Genomic DNA, 27781 nt, shown 5'->3' with positions numbered 1-27781 from the left:
CACATTTTCTTGGGTAGACGTAGGGAAGGGGGAGTCATTAAAGGGCCTGGACAATATCTTAGCTGCAGAAATATGGAAAAGGGTTTTTTTTTTTTTTTTTTTTTTAATTAATAATGATTTTTTATTATATTATGTTAGTCACCATACAGTACATCCCCGGTTTTCGATGTAAGGCTCGATGATTCATTAGTTGTGTATAACACCCAGTGCACCATGCAATATGTGCCCTCCTTACTACCCATCACCGGTCTATCCCATTCCCCCACCCCCCTCCCCTCTGTAGCCCTCAGTTTGTTTCTCATAGTCCATAGTTGGAAAAGGGTTTTAAAAGGTAGTTGGTTATTTGAAAAGTGGAATCTATCCTCTCTTCTGCCTCATATTGCCTCATGCTACTTAAGCCTTTGAGAAAGTAACATCGGCTATGGAATAGTTGCATTGATAAAGTTAGACAAACTCTGGAATGGAGCCCCCAAACTGGACTCTAGCTTAATTCTACCACTGATTGGCTCTGTGACTTTGAGCAAATCACTTTCCCTCTCTGTCTCAGTTACTATCTCTATAAAATGAGGCTAACAAACTCTGACCTGCTTACCACAAAGGGGTGTTATGAAGATCAGACAAGTGTAGTCAATATGGAGGGGTGTATAAATTGGACTGGGGCTGGGAAAGGAAAGAAAAATTAACATGATTTAAACATTTTTAATGCATCAGACACTATAAAAGATGCTTGCACATATATTTCTTACTCAACCCTCACAAGAACTTATGAGGTGAGTAGTACTCTCTACTTTTTATAGTTTAAGGACCTGGGGCTAAGAGAGGTAAAGGGATTTATACAAGATTCACATAGTTATTAAGGAGTAGAGGTAGATTTCAAATATAGGGCTACCAGATGGCAAGGCTTACAGATTTTCCCATTGTGTCGTGGTGCTTGTACACATGAGCAGAGATAACTGAATATGACTATAAGACAGTGAGGCCCTGAGAGAGCTTGTAAAAGACCAGGATAGAAAGACCAGCATCATGTCAACCTGGTTACTTCCTTGACAACTGTAAGCCCAGAAATGTGATCTTTAGCTGACAGACTCCAAAGATTAGCATAGCCACTGCTGCCCCTCCAGTGTTTCTAGCTTGCTCTTTCTCTACCCCTAGCTCTACTGAACAACGTATTCCAGAGGAAAATTCCTTGGGAGGGTGATCCTCAGTTTCTGGTCTTTCTGTCCCACCTTTCCAGCTCACCTCACTAGAGTTAAGGGCTGGGGACTTCAAAGGACATATTGAACTCCAGTCTGTCTTCAGAGTTTTCAGCTGTGTCTCCCCTCAAGGTCTCAGCTCTAGTACAGGAAGCTGAACTGGAAAACTTTTGCAGGTCTAGTTCTGTGCATTCGATGGGGGTGTGGACCCAGTGGGAGTGGCTCTCTGAGGCACAGGAGGCCATGGTAAATGACTCCTGTGTGGGGAAGCCACAAGTTGAGCTGCAGTCGTCATCCAGGATGGGGTTAAGTGGCTGGGTCTCAAAGATTCTTTCACTCGGTGGGGACCCAGGACTGGTCTCCCGGCCAGGTGGCAGGGTGAAGAGAGATTCCTCTTCTGCTGCCTCATCAGCCTCAAACTTCAGCGAACCTCCTGCAACTTGAAGCAGAAAGCCACTGGGTCACCCAAAGGCAGGTGCTCCTCTCAGTGGAGCACCTGGTCCTGAGTACAAGAAGGGCAAGGGTCTGGGAAGTACTGCTCCCCTTCCCCTCGCTGGAGATCAAAGTACCTAGCACCAGGCTGAGGTGATACAATGGGGAAACACACTTACACTGGGGTATCAAATTGAGGCTACCTAGTGGTGGATCAGGAAAAAGAGTCAATTTCTCCAGAGAAACACTTTGTGGGCAGCAGGATTTTGACCCTCTTCTCTCTTGATCTTCCTCCCTTGGTGTTATGCCTGTGTGTTATGTTGTGCCATATGGCAAGAGGAACATTCCAGATGGAATTAAAATTATGGACTTTAAAATAGTGATATTATCTTGTATCACCCAGGTGGCCCCAATGTCATTACATGCGCTCTTACAAGCAGAAGAATAAAAGCAGAGGAGTCAGAGTATCAGAGAGATGTGACATGAAAAGGACTTGACCAATCATTACTAGTTTTGAAATATGAAAAGGGGTCATAAGCCAAAGAATGCAGGTAGTCTCTAGAAACTGAAAATGGCCCTCAACTGACAGGCAGCATGGAAATGGGACCTCATCCCTATAACTTCAAGTAACTGAATTCTTCCATCTTCCTGAACAAACAAGGAGATGGATTCTCTCCTCCAGCTTCCAGAAAGGAACACAGTCCTGTGAACCCCTTGATTTTGGCCTTGTAAGACTCTAAGTAGGGATCCAGCTAAGCCTACAAAGCTTCTGATCCATGAAAATGGTGAGATAATAAATGGGTGTTGTTTCAAGCCATTAAATTTGTGGTAATTTGTTATGGCAGTGATAGAAAAGTAGTACATGCTTCATGCATAAGTCTGATACAGCATCAGGTTATAAACTGAGAGCCCATGGGATGTGTAATTTTTTGACCCACTGCATTGTGGTTGGTTTGTTTGTTTATTCATTCATTCAGTATATACGTATGTATGTATGTATGTATGTATGTATTTTATTATTAGAATTCATCATTAGAGCTTAAAACTATCATACAGAAATTCAGATTTCTGGATTCTTCTGAAAATTCAGAAGATCTTAAAATGTTGACTATTCCCCCATGGTAAAATAAAGAGAAAGAAGAAAGGAAAGGAAAGGAAAGGAAAGGAAAGGAAAGGAAAGGAAAGGGAAGGGAAGGGAAGGGAAGGGAAGGGAAGGGAAGGGAAGGGAAGGGAAGGGAAGGAGGGAAGGAAGGAAGGAAGGAAGGAAGGAAGGAAGGAAGGAAGGAAAGAAGGAAGGAAGGAAGGAAGGAGAAAAAGAAAAAATGAACCACCTGGAGCTGAGTAGCAAATTCCCCTTTGGACAAGAGATGAACTAACTCTTTAGTTTACTCTAGTCCCTACTCCTTTCTATTACATCATATACTGGATGTAATTCACACATTGATTTTCCCTATATGACTCCAGTATGCATGTTAGTCAATGACTCCTGATAAACACCCTCTCCAAATGAAAAAAAAAAAGTCTTTTCCTCTTTCTCCTATGGAGACTCTGAAAGAACTACATGCCCTCACATCCCCAGAGAAGGGTACTTCATTATTATCTTGAGGACAGGGGAGAAGCAGAGAAGGGTTACCCATTTCTCCTTTCCTGAGTTAAGAGGAGGGAAACAGGCAACTCTCAGACGTTGCCTCATCTTCATCTTTCTGAGCTCTGGAGCCTAAATGCATCATTGCCCATGTTCCATGCCCATGCCCCATGACTGGGCAACAGCTCTCTTGTTTGAAAAACTGGCTCCAAAGTCAGAAACAAGATCGTCCACCCTGAACCACAATGTTCCAGGATCCACCAAATAGTAGAGGAGAAAGAAGCAGAGCTTAAGAGGGTTCATAAAGGGTAACAGTGTTCCCTTTGTGTCCCTGCAGCCCATGAAATGCTAGAGTCACCACTGCTTAAGCCAAACCTACATGCTAGGCCTTTTATAGATTATCTGGCATGTCCTAAAGCCAAACTTACCCAAGGAGGTCTATATAAAAGAGATCTTTCTACATAGAAGTTAAAAAACTGATATTGTTTTGGGCCCAGTGTCCAGTGGGCTGAGGAAGATCTGAGCACCAGTGTATCTAAGAAACTTTATCCTCCCCCTTTCTTACTAAATAAGCTCTATTCACTAGCCTGGATTCCTGTTTAGATGTCATTGCATAGTTCTCAGTTCTCTCAATGACACTAAAGCTGCACTGAACCTTAGTACTCTGGGCTTGTCTTCTAACCCCTTGCCTATTCCTGGCCAGCCCATCATCCCATCTCCCATCTTTGCCTTCAGTGACCTGGACTTTCTGTCCCACATTTTTGGCTAATGGCTAGAGTTGTGCTGAGAACAGATCACAATGGTACTCCTGATATTAAATATGACCTTCCATCTGCAATTTCCATGGCAATCTCCTATGGGCTGAGCCAGACCTCTTTAAGTGTCAGCATTCTCTGGGAAAAAAATATCTGGGTCCACCAGCTCCTCTGGAAACTGGGCTCTCAGTTACTCACATGTGGGATATTACTATACTGATAACAGTTGCCCAAGACCTCATCCACTTTTATTACAGTCATATCTCAAAACCAGCCATTCATCCTCCATTCCTGACAAGCTCCAGAATCTATATAAGTAGAAATGAAGATTAGAAAAGAACTTAGAAACCAACTAATCCAATGTCAATTCTCATTTTCAAGATTAGGGATAAAGAGGCCCAAAGAAGCTGGATGACTTATCTAAAGTTGCATAGTAATGTATAGGTTGATTTAGAACCTAGGTATCCAGATTCCATCCCCAGGGTTTTCTCATGATGTTGTGTTCCTTTATGAACCCCTGTACCGTAATGAATCAGATTCCATAAACTTGCAGGGTTGGCCTCAGTTGCCTCTGAAGCCCCATGCTTTCTATTGCCACCCACAGATAGTCCACCCCTGAGGTTTTTCAGCACTGTAGGGAAAGCCCAGAAAACTCTGAACCCCAGAAAATTCCTCTCTTCTGCTAATTAGAGCCTTGATCCTGATTCATGTAATACGTGAAGCAGCTACCCTTACCACGCTGGCAATGTCTGTTGAAGAACTGCTTGCAGTAGAGGAAGAAGAGCCCCAGGAAGGCCAGGGTAAACACCACGAGCAGACTGCTCATCAGTGCAACAAGCGTGGCCTCCTGAGGGGGCACTGTGGGTACATCTGCCTTCACAAAGCTCAACTGGAAGGCACCTGTGAGACAAGAAATTGGGGGAAGTCAGTCACTGTGGGCAGTCAATAGTCACCTTAATACTGGGACTGGACTTCCTTAGGCCATTGTCCTCTCCTTAGGAACTTCTCCAGTTAGGGCTGCTAAGCTGGTTTTAATTCTTTGTAGAGCAGGGAAAAATATAAAGAATGAAATGGAGGTTGGTATGGTATCAGTTGGTATGATATCAGTTAAAACAGTTATTCAAAGATATACATATTTTATGGTCTTTCCATGTCACATCTAGTTATATAACCTAGAAAACTGGAAACAAACTAAAATGTATATCAGTAGGGTACAGGATAAATAAATCATGTAATGATATAATATTATCATATAACTTAAAATAAAAGACCCATATGGATCAATATAAATGATCCAGTAGGGAAAAAGCAAATTGGGACAAGTGAGTATATAGCTTGAAGTAAAGATTATATAGAATCTTTAGAAAAAAAGGAATTCTATTAGACCTGTGGAATCTTTGTTCTTTTTAAGAAAACCTGAAGCAAATATGCAAAATGTTAAAATTTATTAATTTTGGATGTTGTGCAACTAAACTTTTTTTAAAGATTTTATTTATTTATTTTTGAGAGAGAGAGAGAGCATGAGCAGGGGGTAGGGGCAGAGGGAGAAGCAGACTCCCTGCTAAGCAGGGAGCCTGACTTAAGACTCGATCCCAGGACCCCGGGATCATGACCTGAGCCAAAGGCAGATGTTTAACCGACTGAGCCACCTGGGTGCCTGCAACTAACCACTTTTATATTTTTCTTCATTTTAAATATTTCTACATATTTGAAATATTTCATAATATAAAAATACCAATAATTTAAAGAGTGTGAGTGTACATATATATGGTAAATAGATAAAAATAATAGAAAAAATGGATAGTGTTATGGGAGTAGACTAGATTTTAGTCTACTCAGGCTTTTACTATTCCTAAGCAATAGAGACTCCCTTAAACCTGATAATATCATCATTATCATCTACAAGTATACAAATATTATAATTTATAAAGTGTTTTCTAAATCTATAAATTAATTATACTTAGGCATCCCATAAAGTATGAAGAATGGTGATTATCATGACTTACATTCTTTTCAGATGATGTAAAGAGGGTTATGCAGATAATGTATTGTGAAACAAAAATTCAAATCTAACCTTTTCCCTTGTCAATCTGCTCTACAGGAAGGAGTAAAGGTGGTAGGGGAAGTGTTTACTACACTGTCCCTGTCTTGCTACCACTCAATGGGTTGGAGGAAAACAGGAAAAGAGAACTGGATACACACACTGAACCTCAGAGGTGGGTGTCTGCTTTGTGCATGGGATGCACTCTTGGTCCTGCAGTCCTCCAATGCGTGTCTTTCGGTAGAACCTATGGTCAGAGCAATAAGGAATGGCAAGATAATAAAATAAGCAAAGCACGTGGGCTGGTCCTTACTGAGACCATAAGCAACTTCTAAAAGTCGTGCCCTCCTGGAAGCCAGCACCCATCCCCAATACTCATGAATGATCTGCCTCTATGTCTGATTCTGAATCAGAGTCCCATATGCTCCACCTCTTCCCGCATTCACCACACCTGATAGCTAAAAGGGGAATTAGTCTTATAAGAGAGGGGAGCACTGCTTTGAAATCAACTGCTTCATATCTCTTTTATGTCTACAGTGAGATTTACCTTGAATCTTGGGCCTTGGCTCAAGCATGCCAGCATGATAAAAAAAAAGTTGTTAAGTATTCATCTGTGGCTGACCATGTGCTAGGCACTTTGTAGGGGGATCGTGGGAAGACACTGCTTCTCTCCATGGGAGCTTAAGCTCATCATGATATGGACAGTTAGAATACTTCAACTAGACTCTGAGAAGTAAGGATGAAAAAGACCTCCAAGGAATATAAAAGGTCCCGAAAAGCTTGGTCTCACACAGCAGGCTCACCTAGGCAGACAGTCCCCACAGACAGCATTAGACGTAGCTGTGCAGTTGGCCTTCTGGATACGATTGATGACAGCACAGGTGATGCAAGTCTGACATCTATGGTGGCCCCAGCTGCTTTTGAATCTGCGGGGAGGGCAGGCTGTGCAGTATGCATCTCCACCTTCTCCATAACCACAATCCTGCAGAGAGATGGGAATCACCAACATTGCTCTACAGATATTTGGAGAGAGGATCACCTATGGAACAAATAGACATCATATATGGTAGTGCTTTACAAACCACAAGTTGTAACACATTTATGAATCATAAAGTCAATTTACTAGTTTGAGATCAGCATTGAAATTGAAAAAGAAAAAATAATTATATAAAATATCAGAGGGCATATACTAATGCTAAGTATCAGTCAGCATAGGCTAGGTTATGCTATGGCAAAAAGCAAATTCCAAATCTCAGTGTCTTAAAAGAACACAAGTTTATTTCTCACTCACACTATTTGCCTACCAGAGATCTAGTAGGAGCTATGCTTTACATTATTCTCACTGGGCTACACAAGGTGACTGAGGCTTTATCTTTGTGTTGCCATGATTGGAGCATCAGGGAAAAGAGAACATTGTGAATTGCCACTGGCTCTTATTTTCTTCCAGAAATGATCTATTTCACTTTGTTCACATGTCTTTGACCACACATATCATCTGATTATTAGTAACTACACAAGTAAAAGAAAATGAAATTCTGCAATGTTTTAGAAGTCGGGAAGGTGGAAATATTTGACAAATAGCTATATCACTACCAATACCTCAATATTGTATGGTAAAACTTTACCGATAAAATATATGCAAGTATGTATTAGATTGTGATAAAATATGTATTCTTTACTCTTGGAAATGGTAAAAAAAAAAAGTTTGAATGCCAATGATATAGAGGATTGCTGAGTGATCCAGCTGGTTCTTGTCTCAGGTCTAATATTGACTTAGTGTGACTCTAGCCAGCCCCTCTCCACTTCTGAGCATCAGAAGCCCCAACATCTGAAGAGGCTGAAGTAGATAGTCTCTAAATATTCTTCCAGTTCTGACATTCTAACTTAGGTACAAGGCAACTGCCTGATATATCATAGCTCTTTCTCAAAATACAACTCTAGTTATCAAGAGATATTAACCATTTGCTAGCTGTGGCAGAAGTTGGCTGGTTGTTTGCCAAACTAAGTCTCCTTTCTTCCTGAGAATACCACTAGCCAACATTTCCTAACCCCATTGTAGTTAGGTGGGTCCATGTGCCTAATTTCTAGCTAATGGAACATGGACAAAATGATGTATGGCTCTCTCAGGCCTGGCCCCAAGAAAACTGCCTTTTCCCCCCCTTTATACTTATTTTATATTTAAAACTGCCTTAACTTTATTTATACTGTGATTTTCTGGCACAGGAACACCGAGAGAAATGCTGAAATCAGTATATTAAAAATGACAGGACATCAAGAAAATGAAGGAGGTGGCAGCTCCAAGCTCTCATTTCCTCATAGTAACATAGAAAAGCATGCAGAGGGGCACCTGGGTAGCTCAGTTGGTTGAGCATCCAGCTCTTGATTTCAGTTCAGGTCATGATCTCAGGGTCCTAGGACTGAACTCCACATCCGGCTCCATTCTCATCAGGGTGTCTCCTTGAGGATTTTTCTCCCTCTCCCTCTGCCCCTCCCCTTGCCTGTGTGTTCTCTCTCTCTCCCTCTCAAATAAATATTTTAAAAAGAGAAAAGTATGCAGAAGTTGTCAGAATCAAAGTTGTCAGAACTCTGGGAAACAAAGGTTTACAGCAATTAAGCGAATGCTGAAGCAAGAAGAAGACAACTTGAAAATGAAAGGAAAGCTTTATGCCATTTTTGCTTGGTTTTACTGCACCCCTCTCCTGAACAGCACCAGTTCTAAAGTGAAGGCAATCTTAAAGTGGCAGCAGCCTGTGCTCTTAGTGGGAGGCCTTCATCCCTCGTTCTAGAGTGAATTGAGCAAAACTTATTCACAAATTATTGTGTATGATGGTTCTAACCTGTTTGTTGGCTACCTGAAAGACTGGTACAAAGTGTTCACCTCTGTTTCACTCAATTCAGAATTCAGACTGGAAAAGGGTAGGCATTTATTTTTTATAAATGTTGCAAAGCAAACTAACAAACCACAGATACCTGGGGCAAGAAATTATGAAGAAAGAAACACAATATACTTCTTTTTTTTTCCCCAAATATTTTTTTTATATTATGTTATTCACCATACAGTACATCCCTGGTTTTTGATGTAATGTTCGATGATTCATTAGTTGCATATAACACCCAGTGCACCATGCAATACGTGCCCTCCTTACTACCCATCACCAGCCTATCCCATTCCCCCACCCCCTCCCCTCTGAAGCCCTCAGTTTGTTTTTTCAGAGTCCGTAGTCTCTCATGCTTCCTTCCCCCTTCTGATTATCCCCCCTTTCTTTATCCCTTTCTTCTCCTACAATATACTTCCTAAACTTGGAAAAGTTAGAAAAAATGACACAAATGTGTTGGGAAATGAAAACATTCGGAAGCACCCATATATACGGGGGAATTTAAAAAGGCACATGCATTCCTAGGGCAAGAAACATGCTTATAAAAGGAAAAGACCCAAAGCTTACACATTGGGCTAATCCATAGGCTGAGTGCAAGTTTGGCTAAATGTTGAAGGAGTGCTTTAGCACAGACCTAATCTGCAAAGACTGGGAAAGGTCCATTTTTGTTTATTTTCTTTTTAACTTCTGGCACTCAAGGAAATCTCTATCAAAATATTAGTGGGGCCCCTGGGTGGCTCAGTAGGTTAAGTGTCTGCCTTCGGCTTAGGTCATGATCTCAGGATCCTGGGATCCAGCCCCACATAGGGAGCCATGTTCAGCAGGGAGTCTGCTTCTCCCTCTCCTTCTGCCCCTCCCCCTTGCATGCTCTCCCTCTCAAATAAATAAATAAATAAATAAATAAATAAATAAATAAAAATATTAGCTAACCATGACCTAAATGAACACAGACTAAGTGACCATGACCACATATGGAAAAGAATACAGTGTTTGAAAAAGGAGTTTGGAAAAACACCTAAATAAATGAACTAATAAAGCCTTCAATAAATACAATTTTTTAAGAAAGCTAAATGTGAGGAAGAAAAAAAACCCGATTAATGCCACATTATAATAAAAAATGATTAGTTTTGAACAAAAAAAGTGACAAATCATATAAAGAAACAGGAATGTACGGCTCATTTAAAGAAACAAATAAAATTGATGGAAAGTGTTTCTGAGTAAGTCCAGATATTGGACTTATTAGACAAAGACTAGAAGACTAATATCTTAAATATATTCAAAGAAAAACATGAACTAAAGAAATCAGAAATAAGTGTATGAACAAAATGGTAATATCAAAGTTATAGAAAGAAACCAAACAGAAATTCTGGATCTGAAAAGTAAACTAACTGGAATGAAAAAATTCACTATAAAAGTTGAATAGCAGCTCTCAGCAGGTAGAAAAATGAATGAGCAAACTTGAGGACAGCTGAAATTATCAAGTCTAAGAAACAGAAATAAAAAAGGAATGAAGAGAATAAACAAAACCTAAGAGACACCATCAAATAGACTAAAAAACAATTGGGATTCCCAGAAAGAAAAGAGAGAAATAAAAAAGCAGAAACAATATTTGAAGAAATAATGGCTAAAAATTTACCAAATTTGATGAAAGACATTAATAAACACATCCATAATGCTCAATGAACTTAAAGTAGGAAAAATTTAGAGACCCATAATAAGACATATCACAAATAAGATGTACAGAGCCGAAGACAAAAAATCTTGATGTTAACAATAGATAAACAATTTGTTAAGTACAAGGGATCATACTTTTTCTCAAAAAATATGGAGGCTGGTGGCAATAAGATGAGCCATGTAAGTGTCAAAAGAAATAGACTGTTATCAAATTATTCTTTAGCCAGGAAACAAATTCGTTAAAAATGAAGGAGAAATTAAAACATTTTTAGATAAACAAAAGCAGAGGCAGTTTAATATTACCAGATCTGTTCTACAAGAAATGCTAATGGGAATTCTTGAGGTTAAAATTAAAGGATGCTGGATAGTAACTCAAAGCCACACAGGGAGATAAATATCTCTGGTAAAGGTAAATGCATGAACAAATATAAAAGGCATCATTATTGCATTTTTAGTTTTTCACTCCACCTTTTATTTCCTATATGATTTAAAAGAAAAAAATAATAATTATAAATCTATGATATTGGGCACATAATTAATAACAAAATTGACAATAATAACATAAAGGGAGGTGAGACAAAGCTGTATAAATCAGAGTTTGTGTATGCTATTGATACTTGGTATCAATTCAAACTACATTGTTAAAATTTAGGATGTTAAAGGGAATCTGCATGGTAACTAAAAAGAAAATATCTAAAAACATACACAAAAGAAATGAAAAGGGAATTAATAAAACATCTTACTGCAAAAAAAGTCAACTAGCAAAAAAGGTAATAATGTAGGAAATGAGGGAAAAATGGTATAAAATATACGTAAGACAAATAACAATGTAAAAAGTACTCTCTTATCATTATTACTTTTTTTCTGGTATTTCTCTTAATGTCAGTGTTTTAAATGCTCTAAAGGCAGATATTGGCAGACTGGATAAAAAACAATAACAAGGGGCACCTGGGTGGCTCAGTCATTAGGCATCTGCCTTCGGCTCAGGGCATGATCCCAGCGTTCTGGGATCGAGCCCCACATTAGGCTCCTCTGCTGGGACCCTGCTTCTTCCTCTCCCACTCCTCCTGCTTGTGTTCCCTCTCTCACTGGCTGTTTCTCTCTGTCAAATAAATGAATAAAATCTTAAAAAAAAAAGAAAAAACGAAAGGAAAGGAAACAGTATGGAATTTCCTCAAAAAGGCATTGATAGAAATACCATACAATCCAACAGTTCCACTTCTGTGTGGTTATCTGAAGAAAACAAATACCTCAATATAAAGAGACATATGCACCCCCCCATGTTTGTTGCAACATTATTCACATTTGCCAAGCTATGTGGCTTATGGAGGCAAACTATGTGTCCATCTATAGATGAAAGGATAAAGAAGATACTGTGTGTATGGAATATTAGCCATAAACAATAATGAAATCTTACCATTTGCAACAACTTGGATGGACCTAGAGGGTATAATGCTAAGTGAAATAAATCAGACAGAGAAAACCAATAATTTCATTTTTTTGTGGAATCTAAAACAAAACAAAACAAGTAAACAAAATAAAATGGAAACAGACTCATAGATACAGGAAACAAACTGTTGGTTACTAGAAGGGGAGGGGTTGGGGTGGGGTAAGTAGGTAAAGCCGATTAAGTGGTACAAACTTCCAGTTATAAAATAAGCAAGTTATGGTGATGTATGTAATTGGAACTATAGTCAATACTATTGTAATAACTTTTTATGGTAACAGATGATAAGTGGACTTTGTGGGGATCAATTCATAATATATAGATATATGCAATCACTATTATTTACAGTTGAAACTAATAGGATAAATGATAGCATGCCAATAATAATTCAATAAAATGTTTAAAATTAAAAAATAAAAGTATTTTGCAGTACTTTTTTTTTTTACTTATAATCTAGATTGACCAAAAATCTAAAATGTTTGATGACATTGTTGCTAAAGCTGTAGGGAAACAGGCATATAGTTGGTGGTGATAGATGCTGGCTAACTGAACATAGAAAAAAAAAAAGGAGAGGTACTGGGGTGTATGGTGGATTACAAACTGACCATATGATAAAAATCACATTATGGGAAACACAAATATGAGCCAAATGTAATAAAATCCTTTATAATCTTAAAAAAAAGAAAGAAAAAGAAAATGGCACAGCCTCTCGATAGGGGAATTTGGCAATACCTAACAAAATTGCATAAGCCTTTACTCCTCAACCCAAAAATTGTACATTTAGAAATCTATAACATAGGTACAATTGCAAAAATACACAAAAGTGTGTGTATAATTCCATAATTCTACTCATAGCACTGTATTTAATAGCAGAACTGTCCATCAAGAGGAGACTTGTTGCATAAACTGTAAAACATATACAGCGAGTAATTTGCAGGTATAAAAGAATGCAGACTATCTGTATATAATGGAATAGATGATCTTCTAAACATATTTTCAGTTGAAAAACTTGAAGGTAGTGAAAAGCATGATACCATTTATCTAAAAGGTGGGTTATGTAAGTTTGGTAACAGTTCACATACATATATAAACACACACAGTTTTGCTTATATTACAGAAATAAACAATAAAACGATAAACCTTAAAACAATAGAACGATAAACCTTATACATTTAACTTTGGAATAATGTATTTTCACATAATTATAGAGCAAAATTAAATTAACAAAAATCCCTAAAATTTTAAGTTAAAAAAGTAATCTAAAATGAATAAGAGACAGAAGTGTTTGCAGATGGTGGTTTGCCTCATCCCTCGAATACTACCTGAGGAGTGATAGAACAATCTGCACAAATACAGGGAGGGAAGAGGCCACTTTGAGGAAGGTAGGAAGTGCAGAGACATGGCTTGGGGGATAAATGGCTCTTGGGTGCTGTGGAGGGGAGGGAGCCCTGGTCACAGATAAAGGTAAGAGAGAGTGGAGTGCTTAGGGATAAACAAAAGGTAAACACTTCCCCAAAGCATTTGGCAGGGAAAAAGAGGTGCTGAATTTCATGAGTTTTTGTAACCAGTGGGGCTCAAAGACTGGAGTTTTAGAGGTTCCCAGAATTGATGGGATGGAAACCTGCGGACGCTGCCCTACTCTTGGGCTAGAGGCAAGAAAACAACCCCGGGGGCAGACTGTGTGATCTCAGGATTACCTAAAGGGCATGGGAAGAGACTGTTCATACTTTTTGAATCACATCTGTGAGAGGTAGCATTGCCTCTCTGGGGACAAAAGAAACAGCAGGCACCATTTCCCTCCCCTCCCCTCAGCATAGGTGCAGAGACACCTGCCCAGGGCAGCTAACCCAGACACTAGCTATCTGGCAGGCTTGCTCCAAAGCCACACCTCTGCACTCTGTTGTGGCTGCCCTTCTGGGTCAAACCTGCATCAGTCCCAGCAGGGCAAGAACCTTTCCAGAGGACGGGTTCAGGTCCCCACACTGGTGTGGAATTTTAAAAGTCAGCAGGCCTAGGTAGGGTACAGCCCAAGGTACGCTGCTCTACTCCAGGCAGGCAAGTGAGCCAGAGACAGTATGAAGTCAGCAATCTAAAAAATGCTTGTGATAAATAGGGGGAAGTTATTTGCTCCTCTGAAAGTGGTTCCCTAATAGCTGCAAACACAGACTTCCCTCTCCAGAGACAAAGGAGCTGACTGGTGCCATTTCTTTCCCCCACCCCTCATCATAAACCAATTTCAGTAAACAGTATGGGGCCAACAGTGGGTGCCTAACCTGCTTACACCAAGTTCTGTGCCCCTGTCCTCTGCTTCTACTGCTTTTCTTGGGCAAGTGTGCCTAACAACCAGCACAGAGGGCCCCTCTCCCAGAAGACCAGAACAAACCACCACAGGCACCATGTCTACTAACCAGAGTTCTGCAAAGCTTCAGTTCTAGTGGAAATATCATCAGATCTATTTTAAGAAGCAGACCAGAGCACACCTAGTTAAAACTCACCACACTCTGGCCAAGGTCCAAACACTCCCCACAGTAGGCACAGAGAAACTCTGCAGATGACTGACCTAGGGGGTAGAGCAACCAAAACACAGCAGCAGAGTGCACACAGCAACACCAGAGACACTTACTGAGTGGCAGGCTCTGGACATTATACGACCTCTTCTTAATAAAGCCATTACTCTCAGGAGCAGGAAACATAGCAGCTTTCCTAACACAGAGAAGAACACAGAGACCTAGACAAAATGCCAAAATGGAGGAATTCATTCCAGAAGAAAGAACAAAACATCACAGCCTGGGATCAAATTGAAACAGATATAAGTATTATGTCTGATTTAAAGCAACAATCATAAGGATACTATCTGGGCTTGAGAAAAGCATGGAAGATGTCAGGGAGACATTTAATGCAGAGATTAAAGAGGTAAAAAAAAATCAGGCCAAAGTGAAAAATACAATAACCAAGATTAGAAACTCACTGGACAGGGGCGCCTGGGTGGCTCAGTTGTTGGGCATCTGCCTTCGGCTCAGGGCGTGATCCCGGTGTTATGGGATCGAGCCCCGCATCAGGCTCCTCCGCTGTGAGCCTGCTTCTTCCTCTCCCACTCCCCCTGCTTGTGTTCCCTCTCTTGCTGGCTGTCTCTATCTCGTCGAATAAATAAATAAAATCTTTAAAAAAAAAAAAAAAGAAACTCACTGGACATAATGACCATAAGGATGGAAGAAGCAGAGGAACATATATGTGATATAGAAGATAAAATTATGTAAAGTAATGAAGCTGAACAAAAAAGAGAAAAAAAATTTTGGATTACAAATGTAGACTTAGGGACCTCCGTGACTCCATCAAACATACAAACATTCATATTATAGGAGTCCCAGAAAAAAAAAGGAGAAAAGAGGGAAGAAGGTTTATTTGAGGAAATTAGAGCTGAAAACTTCCCTAATCTGGGGAAGGAAACAGACATACAAATCCATCAGGCCCAGAGAACGCCCATGAAAATCAACAAAAGCAGGCCAACACCAAGACACATTGTAATTAAATTTGCAAAATATAGTATGATGAAAAAATGCTAAAAGTATCAAGACAAAAGAAGTCCCTAATTTACAAGGAAGACCCATAAGGCTAGCAGCAGATCTCTCCACAGAAACTTTGCAAGCCAGGAGAGAGTGGCATGATATATTCAATGTGCTGAATGGGAAAAATCTGCAGAAAAGAATACTCTATCCAGCAAGGCTATCATTTAGAACAGAAGGAGCGATACAGAGTTTTCCAGACAAACAAAAACTACAAACTAACATTCAGAACAGAAGCAGAGATAAATGTGTTCCCAAACAATTTAAAACTAAAGGAATTTCTGACCACTAAAACAGCCCTGCAAGAAATATTAAAGGGGACTCTTTGAGTGGGAAGGAAAGAACAAAAGTGACAAAGACTGGAAAGGAACAGAGGAAATCTCCAGAAACAACAACAAGATAAGTAATACAATGACTCTAAACACATACCTATCAGTAATTACTCAGAATGTAAATGACTTAATGTTTCTGTTAAAAGACATAGGGTGTCAGAATAGATAAAAATAACAAGACCCATATATATGCTGCCTACAAAAGACTTGTTTTAGACATAAACACACCTGCAGATTGAAAATGAGGGGATGGATAAACAATTATCATGCAAATGGACATCAGAAAAAAGCCAGAGTAGCAATAGTTATATCAGATAAACTAGATTTTAAAACAAAGAATGTAAGAGGAGATGAAGAAGGACACTATATCATAATAAAGGGGACTGCCCAATAAGAAAATCTAACAATTTTAAATATTTTTGCTCCCAACATGGGAGCATGAGCACCCTATTATACAAAACAACTAATAACAAAAATAAACTCATTGATAATAATATTGTAATTTTCGGGACTTTAACATCCTACTTACATCAATGGAGAGATCATCTAAAAAAATCAACAAGGAAACAATGGCTTTGAATGACACATCGGACCAGATGAACATAACAGATATATTCAGAACATTCCATCCTAAAGTAACAGAATACACATTATTTTCAAGTTCACAGGGGACATTCTTCAGAATAGATGATACACTAGGCCAGAAATAAGGCCTCAACAAGTATAAGAAGACTGATATACCATGAACATTTTCTGACCACAATACTACGAAACTTGAAGTCAACTGCAAGAAAAATTTGGAAAGACCACAAATACATAGAGGTTAAAGAACATGCTACTAAAGAATGAATGGGTCAACCAGGAAATTAAAAAATAATTTTAAAAAAACACATGGACCACGAGAGACTATGGACTCTGGGAAACAAACTGAAGGTTTCAGAGGGGAGGGAGGTGGGGGATTGTGATAGGCTGGTGATGGGTATTAAGGAGGGCACATATTGCATGGTGCACTGGGTGTTATATGCAAATAATGAATCATGGAACATTGCATCAAAAACTGGGGATATATGGAAAAACAACAGCTAATATCATCCTCAAAGGGGAAAAACTGAGAGCTTTACCTCTATAGTCAGGAACAAGACAGGAATGTCCATCTCACCACTGTTATTTAACACAGTACTGGGAGCTCTAGTCTCAACAGTCAGACGACAAAAAGAAATAAAAGACGTCTAAATTTGGAAGAAGTCACACTTTCGTTATTTGCAGATGACATGATACTCTATATAGAAAATCTGAAAGATTCCACCAAAAAATTGCTAGACTTGATAGACAAACTGAGTAAAGTCCTGGGATATAAAATCAATGTACTGAAATCTGTTGGGTATCTATTTGCCAATAATGAAGCAACAGAAAGAGATATCAAGGAACTGATCCCATTTACAATTACACAAAAACCATAAGACACATAGGAATGAACTTGACCGAAGTGGTAAAAGATTTGTATGTGAAAAACTATAAAAAACACTGATGAAAGAAGTTGAAGATGACACCAAAACATGGAAAAATATTCCATGCTCATGGATTGGAAGAAAAAATATCATTAAAATGTCTATATTACCCAAAACAATCTATAAATTTAATGCAATCCCTACCATAATACCACCAGAATTTTTCACAGAACTAGAACAAAAAATCCTAAAACCTGTATGGAAGTACAAAAGACCCAAATAGCCAAAGCAACATTGAAAAAGAAAAGCAAAGCTGGATGCATCACAAATCTGTACTTCAAGTTATGTGAAAAATGTGTAGTGATCAAGACACTATTGTACTGGCACAAATATAGACACAAAGATCAATGGAAGAGAATAGAGAACCAAAAAATGGACCTACAACTATGTTGTCAACTAATCTTCAACAAAGCAAAAAAGAATATCCAATGGAAAAAAGACAGGCTCTTCAACAAATGGTGTTGGGAAAGTGGACAGCTACATGCAAAAGAATGGAATGGGACCACTTCCTTATACCATACAGAAAAAATAAATTCAAAATTGATGAATGACCTAAATGTGAGACAGGAGTCCATCAATATCTTAGAGGAGAACATAGGTAATAATTACTTTGAGACTGGCTGTAGCAACTTCTTACTAGATATGTTTCCTGGGGCAAGAGAAACAAAAGGAAAAATAAACTATTAGGACTTCATCAAGATAAAAAGCTTCTGCACAGCAAACAAAATATCAATAAAACAAAAAGACAACCTTCAGAATGGGAGATATTTGCAAATGACATGTACAATAAAGGGTTAATATCCAAAATATATAAAGAAGGTATGAAACTAAATACTCAAAAAAAAAAAAAGCCCAGTTAAAAAATGGGCAGAAGACACGAATCTACATTTTTCCTAAGAAGACGTACAGATGGGGGCACCTGGATGGCTCAGTTGGTTAAGTGTCTGCGTTTGGATCAGGTCATGATCCCAGGGTCCTGGAATCAAGTCCTGCATCATCGGGCTCCATGCTCAGCAGGGAGCCTACTTCTCTTTCTCCCCCAGCTCATGCTCTATCTCTTGCTCTCTCTCTCTCTCTCTCAAAAATAAATAAAATCTAAAAAAAAAGGATGTACAGATGGCTAATAGACATATGAAAAGGTGCTCAACATCACTCATTGTCAGGGAAATACAATCAAAACTACAAAGAGATATCACCTCATACCTGTCAGAGTGGCTAAAATTAGTAACAGAAGAAGGAACAGGTATTGGTAAGGATGCAGATAAAGGGAACTCTCTTACATGCTGCTGGTAGGAATGCAAATGGCGCAGCCCCTCTGGAAAACAGTATGATGTTTTCTCAAAAAGTTAAAAATCAAACTACCCTACAATCCAGCAATTATACTACTAGGTATTTACCCAAAGGATACAAAAATACAGATTCGAAGGGATACATGCACCCCAATATTTATAGAAACGTTATGAACAATAACCACATTACACAAAGAGCCCAAATGTCCATGGACTGATGAATGCATAAGGAAGATGTGGTCTATTTATACAATGGAATATAACTCAGCCATCAAAAAGAACTAAATCTTGCCACTTGTGGGGACATGGATGAGAGTATTATGCTAAGAAAAATAAGTCCATCAGAGAAAGATGAATACCATACCATATGATTTCACTCATATGTGGAATTAAAAAAGAAAATAGATGAATATAGTGGGGCAAAAAGAGAGTCAAACCAGAAAACAGACTCTTAACTATAGAAAACAAACAGGGTTACTGGAGGGGAGATGGGTGGAGGGATGGGTTAAATGTGTGATGGTTATTAAGGAGGGCATCTGTTGTAATTAGCACTGGGTATTGTATGTCAGTGATGAGTCACTAAATTCTATATCTGAGACTAATATTACACTGCATGTTAACTAAGTGGAATTTAATAAATCTTGGAAACAAAATGAATGAGAGGGAGAGGTGGAGAGGGAGAAGTGGAGGGATAGAGAATATGAATGAATATAATATACTGTCATCATGTCTGGCAGTAGTAAGTCCTGAATGAACATTAGGTATTTTCCATATAGGAGGCAAGTTTTTATATTATCAGTAGCACTGGAATTAGTATACACGAACCTGACTCAACTTCTTCACTTACTAGAGAAGGGAATGATGGGAGCTAGCTAGTATTTACTGAGAACCAACAATGTGTCAGCTACTTTTCCTCATTTTATTAATTCACAATATATTATTGGGCAAATACCATGTGCCAGGGTGCTATTCTGGATGTTGTGTTAGGTAATTGAATTTATTAATTAGACAAAAATCCCTGCCCAATGTACTTACATTCTTGTGTATATGCCATAAAACTCTGTATGATGTACATTATCATTTTTATGTTTCACAAATAAACATGAGACACAAATGGTTCTGTCATAAGTGGTCTGGCCTGGGAAGCTTCTTACCTGTGGCCCTGAGTCTACTCATCCACAATCAGAGACACCAGATTGCCAGGGTACTGTCCAGATGGATCTCAAAGCCACAAGTGCCCAATCCAAGAAGTCTCCTTGTCTTGTAGATCTGAGATTCTTCTTCCCCATCTAGAGAGAGGTCGCCATGATACACTGGCAACTGGTATCCTACAACAGGTCATGACTTCAGGGTTGTGAGATCAAGCCCTGCCTCAGACTCCATGCTCAACACTCTCCCTCTGCCTCTGCTCCCCAACCCCCATGCTCTCTCTCTAAAATAAATAAATCTTTAAAAAAGATTTCTATTTTATTGTTTTTGATTCTATTATAAATGGGATCGATTTATTTCTTTTTCAGAAATTTTATTCTTAGTGTATAGAAATGTTACTGATTTTTGTATGTTAATTTTGTATTTTGCAATGTTACTGAATTCATTGATCTAATCATTTTCAGATTGAGTCTGTAGGATTTTCTACGTATAAAAAGCATGCCATTTGCAAATACAGACAATTTTACTTCTTTCTTTCCATATCTGATACATTGTATTTCTTTTTCTTGACTAATTGCTCTAGCAAGGACTTCCAGTACTATGTTGAATAGAAATGGTGAGAGTGGGCACCCTGATATAACAGAAAAAGATCTCATTCTTTCCACCATTCAATATAATGTAATCTGTGAGTTTGTCATATTTGGCCTTTATTATGTTGAGATATGTTCCTTCTATGTCTAATTTGTTAGGAGTTTTTCATCTCAGTGGATGTTAAATTTTGTTGAATGCTTTTTCTGAATCTATTGAGATAATAATTTTCTTTTTTTTTAAGATTTTATTTATTTATTTGACAGAGAGAGACAGCCAGTGAAAGAGGGAACACAAGTAGGGGGAATGGCAGAGGAAGAAGCAGGCTCCCAGTGAAGGAGCCTGATGCAGGGCTTGATCCCAGGACACTGGGATCATGCCCTGAACCGAAGGCAGACACTTAACAACTGGGCCACCCAGGCGCCCCAATAATTTTCTTTTATCAAAGTGATGCATCACATTAATTGATTTGCAATGTCAAACCATCCTTGTGTCACAGGGATAAATCTCACTTGATTATGCTAAATTATCCCTTTAATGTACTCCTGAATTCGGTTTGCTAGTATTTTATTGATAATTTTTGCATCAATATTCCTCAGTGTTATTGGCCTGTAGTTTTCTTTTCTATTGGTAACCTTCTCTGGTTTGGTTACCAAGATAACGCTGGCCTTGTAAAATGAGTATGAGAGTGCTCCCTGCTCTCTGATTTTTTGAAAGAATTTGAAAAGGATTACCATTAATTCTTGAAATGTTTGGTAAAATTCACCAATAAAGCCATCTAATCCTTGGCTTTATTGTGAGATTTTTTTTTATTGCTGATTAAATCTCCTTTCTAGTAATTGGTATATTCAGATTTTTTTTATTTCTTCCTGATTAAGTTTTGGTAAGTTGTATGTTTCTAAGATTTGTTCCCTTTTCTTCTAGGTTGTCCACTTTGTTAGAATATAGTTTTTAATACAGCCTTCTATGATCCTTGGAATTTCTGTGCCATCAGTTGTAATTTCTGCTTTTTCACTTATAATTCTGTTAGATTTATCTTTTCTCTTTTTTTCCTTGATTAGTCTAGCTAATGGTTTATAAATTTTGTTTATCTTTACAAAGAACCGACTCTTAATTTAATCTTGTCTATTGCTTGTGTGTTCTCTATTTCATTTATTTATTCTCTAATATTTATTTTTTTTCTACTAACTTTGGGCTCAGTTTGTTCTTTTACTAGTTCCTTAAGCCATAGAATTAGGTTATTTGGGATCTTCCTTGCTTCTTACTGTAGGTATTTATTGCTAAAACTTCCCTCTTAGAACTACTTTTGCTATATTCCATAAGTTCTTGTTGTGGTGTTTCTATTTCTGTTTGTCTCAAGAAATTTTTATTCCCTTTTATTTTCTTCTTTGATCCCTTGGATGTATAAGAGAGTGTGTTTTAATTTCCATGTATTCATGAAATTTCCAGTTTTCCTTTGTTAGTGATTTCTAGTTTCATACTTGGTATGAATTCAGTCTTCTTGAAATTATTGAGACTTGTTTTGTGGCCTAACACATAGTCTATTCTAGAAAATATTCCATATGCCCTTGAGAAGAAAGTTTATTTGCTGTTATTGGATAGGATTTTTATATATATCCATTAGGTTCATTTGGTCTATAGTGTTGCTCAAATCCAATGTTCTCTTATTGATTCACTGGATCTATCCATTGTTGAGAGTGGAGAATTAAAGTCCCAATCTATTATTGTATTACTATTTATTTATCCTTTTAGCTGTTAGTTTTTGCTTTATATATTTAGGTGCTCCAATGTTGTAACCAATATAACTATTTGCAATTGTTATATTATCATTATATAATTAACTTCTTTTTCTCTAACATTTTTAAAGTCTATTTTGTCTGATACAAGTATAGCTACCTTGTTGGTGTTTTGTGAGGTTTTTTGTTTTGTTTGTTTGCTTTTTATACCATTTGCTTGAAATGTCTTTCTCTATTCTTTCACTCCCACTCTCAGTCTATACCTTTAAGACTAAAGTGAGCCTTTTGTAGGCAGCATATTGTGGGATCTTGCTTTTTTATCCATTCAGCCATTCTGTGTTTTTTGATGGGAGGATTTAACCAATTTTTCAAAGTAATTACTGATAGGTAAGTACTTACTATTGTCATTTTGTTAATTGTTCTCTGATCATTTTGTAGATCCATTGTTTCTGTTTCTTATCTTGCTGTCTTTGTGTTTTGATGTCTTTTAGTTATCAGTATGCTTTGACATTTTTATTGTGTTCTTTTGTATTATTATTACAAGACATTCCCTCATTCTCATTATGAGGCTTAAATAAAATATCTTAAACTTCTGACAACTTATTTTAAACCAATAACTTAACTTCAATAGAATTCATATACTTTACACTTTTACTTCTCCCTTTCACATTTTAAGTTATTGCTATTAGAATTTACAGATCTTCCTCAATTTACAATGTGGTTACATCCCAATAAATGAATCATCAATTGAAAATACTATAATCAAAAATGCATTTAACACTCCTACTGAAAATCCTAGCCAAGTCTACCCTACCTTATATGGTTTCAAAATGCTTACACTAGCCTAAAGTTGGGCAAAATCATCTAACACAAAGCCTATTTTGTAACAAAGTGCTGAATATCTCATGTAGTTTATTTAATACTGTACTGAAAGTTAAAAAAAAAAACCACAATGATTTTATGGGCACAGAATGGTTGTAAGTGTATTGGTGGTTTAACCTCATGATCATGTGGCTGACTGGGAATTTCAGCTCACTGTTGCTGCCCAGCATCATGACAGAGTATTTTCCACTTATCAATAGCCAAATAAAAGACAAAATTCAAAATTTAAATTACAATTTTTACTGAATGTTTATCACCTTTCCACCATCATAAAGTTGAAAAATTGTATGTCGAGCCATTGTAAATTGGGGACTGTCTGTACATGTTTTTATATTGTGTATATTGGACATTATTGTATATGGTTGTGCATAACAACACATTATTGTATATGGTTACTTTTGCAAATTTTTTTTGCTTTAAACTAGAGTTGTGAGTAATGCACCACTATTATCATATTACAGAATTCAACTATGACTATTATGTTTACCATTACCAGTGAAATTTATGTTACAAAATAATAAAATCTTGATACCAAGTAGAGAATAAGTTGCATGTGTATATCGTAGACCCAGAACGACCACTTTCTTAGTGGTCTATATAAAACTATACAAAACACCACCATAAATCAAGATGGAATCCTAAAAAAAAAACGTTCAATTTACCCACAGGAAGACAAGACTGAGGAACAAGAAACATAAAATCAAAAAAATAATAATAAAATGGCAGAGGTATGCTCTAACATATAAATCATTACCTTACACATAAATGGCCTAATACATGAATTAAAAGCAGATATTGGCATAATGGATAAAAATAAACACTATCGGGACGGGAGTTAAGATGGCGGAGGAGTAGGGGACCTCTTTTTCAGCCGGTCCCCTGAGTCGAGCTAGATAGGTACCAGACCAGCCTGAACATCCATGGAATCAGCCTGAGACACAGGAAGATACATCTGGATCTCTACAAATGAACATCTCCAGCACTGAGTATTGAGGTACAAAGTGGGAAGCCATGAAACCATGCACAGATCGGAAGATAAACAGAAGGGGGAGGGAGCCGCCGTGTTCATGCACCAGGAAGCGGTAGCCACCTGCACGGGGGAGCAGGCGGACTCACTGAAGGCACCTGCAAGAGAACAGACTGTGACCGTGAGTGGGGAGCATGCGCCACCAGACTTCTCACGGAACTCCGGTGTGCTCACTGGATCCAGACTGAGACTGGGAGCTCCGGGAGTGCGCGGGGGCGGCTGGCGGCTGGCAGCTGGTAGCTGGTGGCTGGTGGTGTTAGAAACACAAAGGACAGAGAAGCGCCGGCTCTGGAAGTGAGGGCTGGGATGCACATCCCAGGATGCTGCAGGGTTGAGCAACACCAACAGAAACAGAGTTAAAGTGGCCAGATCATCAGTGGAGAACAGCCCGCGATCCCCTCTGTTCTGTGACAGAGGCTGAGATTCAGCCACTGCTGCTCTGACTCTCAGAAGAGGCACAGCAAACCGCCAGGGAAAGCCGCCAGAGAACAAAAGCCTGGAAACACCGGCTCACAGGGTGCCCACCCCCATCCCCCCTCGCAGGAAACACGGAGACCCTCCCCAAACAGGGTTGCCTGAGTATTGGCGCGGCAGGCCCCTCCCCAAGAAGGCAGGCTGAAAAATCAAGAAGCCCACATCCCTAAGATCCCTATAAAACAAGGGCACATGGCCTGGATCCTGGTCAATAATTTGGGCTCTGGACAACCCTGCAACCTCTCCTCATCAGAATGACGAGAAGGAGAAATCCCCCCCAGCAAAGAAAAGACAATGAGTCTGTGGCCTCTGCCACAGAACTAATGGATATGGATGTAAACAAATTATCAGAAATGGAATTCAGAGTAACCATGGTCAAGATGATGTGTAGACTTGAAAAAAGTATTAACGAAAATGTTAATGAGAATATAGAATCTCTAAGGGCAGAAATGAGAGCGAAACTGGCAGAAATTAAAAATTCTATGAGCCAAACGCATTCAAAACTAGAGGCTCTGACAGCCAAGGTAAATGAGGCAGAGGAACGTATTAGCGAATTGGAGGAAGGGTTAGTAGAAGAAAAAACGAAAATAGAAGCTGGACTTAAAAAAAGCCACGCCCATGAATGTAGGTTACAGGAGATCACTGACTCAATGAAACGATCCAATATCAGAATCACTGGCATCCCCGAGGGGGTGGAGAAAAACAGGTCTAGAAGAGATATTTGAACAAATTGTAGCTGAAAACTGCCCTAATCTAGCGAGGGAAACAAACATTCGTGTCCAAGAGGCAGAGAGGACCCTTCCCAAGCTCAACCATGACAAACCTACACCACGTAACGTCATAGTGCAATTCACAAATATTAGATCCAAGGATACAGTATTGAAAGCGGCAAGGGCAAAGAAATTTCTCACGTACTAAGGCAAAGGTATCAGAATTACGTCAACCTGTCTACACAGACCTGGAATGAGAGAAAGAGTTGGGGGGCATTTTTAAAGCTCTTTCAGAGAAAAACATGCAGCCAAGGATCCTTTATCCAGCAAGGCTATAACTCAGAATTGATGGAGTGATAAAGACCTTCCAGAATTGCCAGTCATTGACCAATTTCATAACTACGAAACCAGCCCTACAGGAGATATTAAGGGGGGTTCTATAAAAGTAAAAAGGCCCCAATATGATACAGAACAGAAAGTCACAGTCTATAGAAACAAAGACATTACAGGCAACATGGCATCATTAAAATCATATCTCTCAATAATCAGTCTCAATGTAAATGGCCTAAATGTTCCCAAAATAAGCCACGGGGTTGCAGATTGTATAAAAAGACATAACCCATCCATTTGCTGTCTACAAGAGACTGATTTTGAACCTAAAGATGCATCCAGACTGAAAGTAAAGGGATGGAATCCCATCATTCACGCCAATGGACCTCAAAAGAAAGCTGGGGTAGCAAATCTCATATCAGAGAGATTGGATTTTAAACTAAAGACTATAGTTAGAGACACAGAAGGGCACTATATTATTCTTAAAGGATGTATCCAAAAAGTGGATATGACAATTATAAATATATATGCCCCCAACAGGGGAGCAGCAAGATACACAAGCCAACTCTTAACCAGAATAAAGAAACATATAAATAAAAATACATTAATAGTAGGGGACCTCAACACCCCACTATCAGAAATAGACAGAACACCCTTGCAAAAACTAAGCAAAGAATCAAAGTCTTTGAATGCCATACTCGACGAGTTGGACCTCATAGATATACATAGAGCACTACAACCCAGAACCAAAGAATACTCATTCTATTCTAATGCCCATGGAACATTCTCAAGAATAGACCATGTTCTGGGACACAAAACAGGTCTCAACCGATACCAAAAGATTGAAATTATCCCCTGCATATTCTCAGACCACAACACTCTGAAATTGGAATGCAACAACAAGGAAAAATTTGGAAGAAACTCAAACACTTGGAGACTAAGAACCATCCTGCTCAGGAATGACTCGATGAACCCAGAAATCAAAAATCAATTTAAACAATTTATGGAGACCAATGAGAATGAAAACACAACGGTCCAAAACATATGGGATACTGCAAAGGCAGTCCTAAGGGGAAAATACATAGCTATCCAAGCCTCACTCAAAAGAATAGAAAAATCTAAAATGCAGTTTTTATATTCTCACCTCAAGAAGCTGGAATAGCAACAGAGGGACAGGCCTACTCTACGCACAAGGAAGCAGTTGACCAAGATTAGAGCAGAAATCAGTGAATTAGAAACCAGAAGTACAGTAGAGCAGATCAACAGGACTAGAAGTTGGTTCTTTGAGAGAATCAATAAAATTGACAGACCACTGGCAACGCTCATCCAAAAGAAAAGAGAAAGGACCCAAATTAATTAAATTATAAATGAAAAAGGAGAGGTCACGACCAACACTAATGAATTTGGAAGGATTATTAGAAACTTTTATCAACAGCTATATGCCAATAAATTAAGCAATCTGGAAGAGATGGAGGTCTTCCTGGAAACCTATAAACTACCAAGACTGAAACAGGAAGAAATTGATTTCTTAAACAGGCCAATTAACTATGAAGAGATTGAGTCAGTGATAAACAACCTTCCAAATAACAAAACTCCAGGCTCGGATGGTTTTCCTGGGGAATTCTACCAAACATTCAAAGAAGAAATACACCTAATCTCCTAAAGCTATTTCAAAAAATAGAAATAGAAGGAAAGCTACCAAACTCATCCTATGAGGCTAATATTACCTTGATCCCCAAACCAGGCAAAGACCCCATAAAAAAGAAGAATTCCAGACCGATTTCCCTAATGAATATGGACGCCAAAATCCTCAACAAGAACCTGGCTAATAGAATCCAACAGTACATTAAAAGGATTATCCATCATGACCAAGTGGAATTCATACCTGGGATGGAAGCGTGGTTCAACATTCGCAAATCGATCAGCGTGATATATCATATCAACAAGAAAAGACTCAGGAAGCACATGATTCTCTCAACTGATGCAGAAAAAGCATTTGACAAAATACAGCATCCTTTCCTGATTAAAACCCTTCAGAGTGTAGGAATAGAGGGTACATTTCTCAATCTCATAAAAGCTATCTATGAAGAGACTACAGGAAATATATTCTCAATGGGGAAAAGCTGGAAGCCTTTCCCTTAAGTTCAGGAACACGACAAGGATGCCCACTCTCGCCACTATTATTCAACA

At 38.5% G+C, this 27781-nt stretch overlaps 1 protein-coding gene across 8 annotated transcripts in view; it reads right to left on the bottom strand.

Moving 5' to 3' along the window:
* Positions 1-276: 276 nt before the first annotated feature.
* Positions 277-27781, bottom strand: part of EDA2R (ectodysplasin A2 receptor) — a 47208-nt gene continuing 19703 nt past the window's right edge. For 3 of the 8 annotated variants that reach the window (XM_087860414.1, XM_087860413.1, XM_087860415.1), the window contains 4 exons: positions 6810-7045; positions 6168-6253; positions 4701-4865; positions 277-1632 (listed from right to left, as the gene is read on the bottom strand). In XM_087860414.1, coding sequence (XP_087716540.1) covers positions 1250-1632; positions 4701-4865; positions 6168-6253; positions 6810-7045 — 870 coding nt within the window. In that variant the 3' untranslated portion in view covers positions 277-1249. The remainder of the gene's footprint in view (positions 1633-4700; positions 4866-6167; positions 6254-6809; positions 7046-27781) is intronic. The other 5 variants (XM_045790481.2, XM_087860416.1, XM_087860417.1 and 2 more) reach the window with 2 other exon arrangements.

Source organism: Ursus americanus, chromosome X (genome assembly GCF_024610735.1).
Source record: "Ursus americanus isolate L20-20 chromosome X, mUrsAme1.1.p, whole genome shotgun sequence".
In the NCBI taxonomy this organism is placed as follows: domain Eukaryota; kingdom Metazoa; phylum Chordata; class Mammalia; order Carnivora; family Ursidae; genus Ursus; species Ursus americanus.
This window is presented reverse-complemented; position numbering and strand designations above follow the sequence as displayed.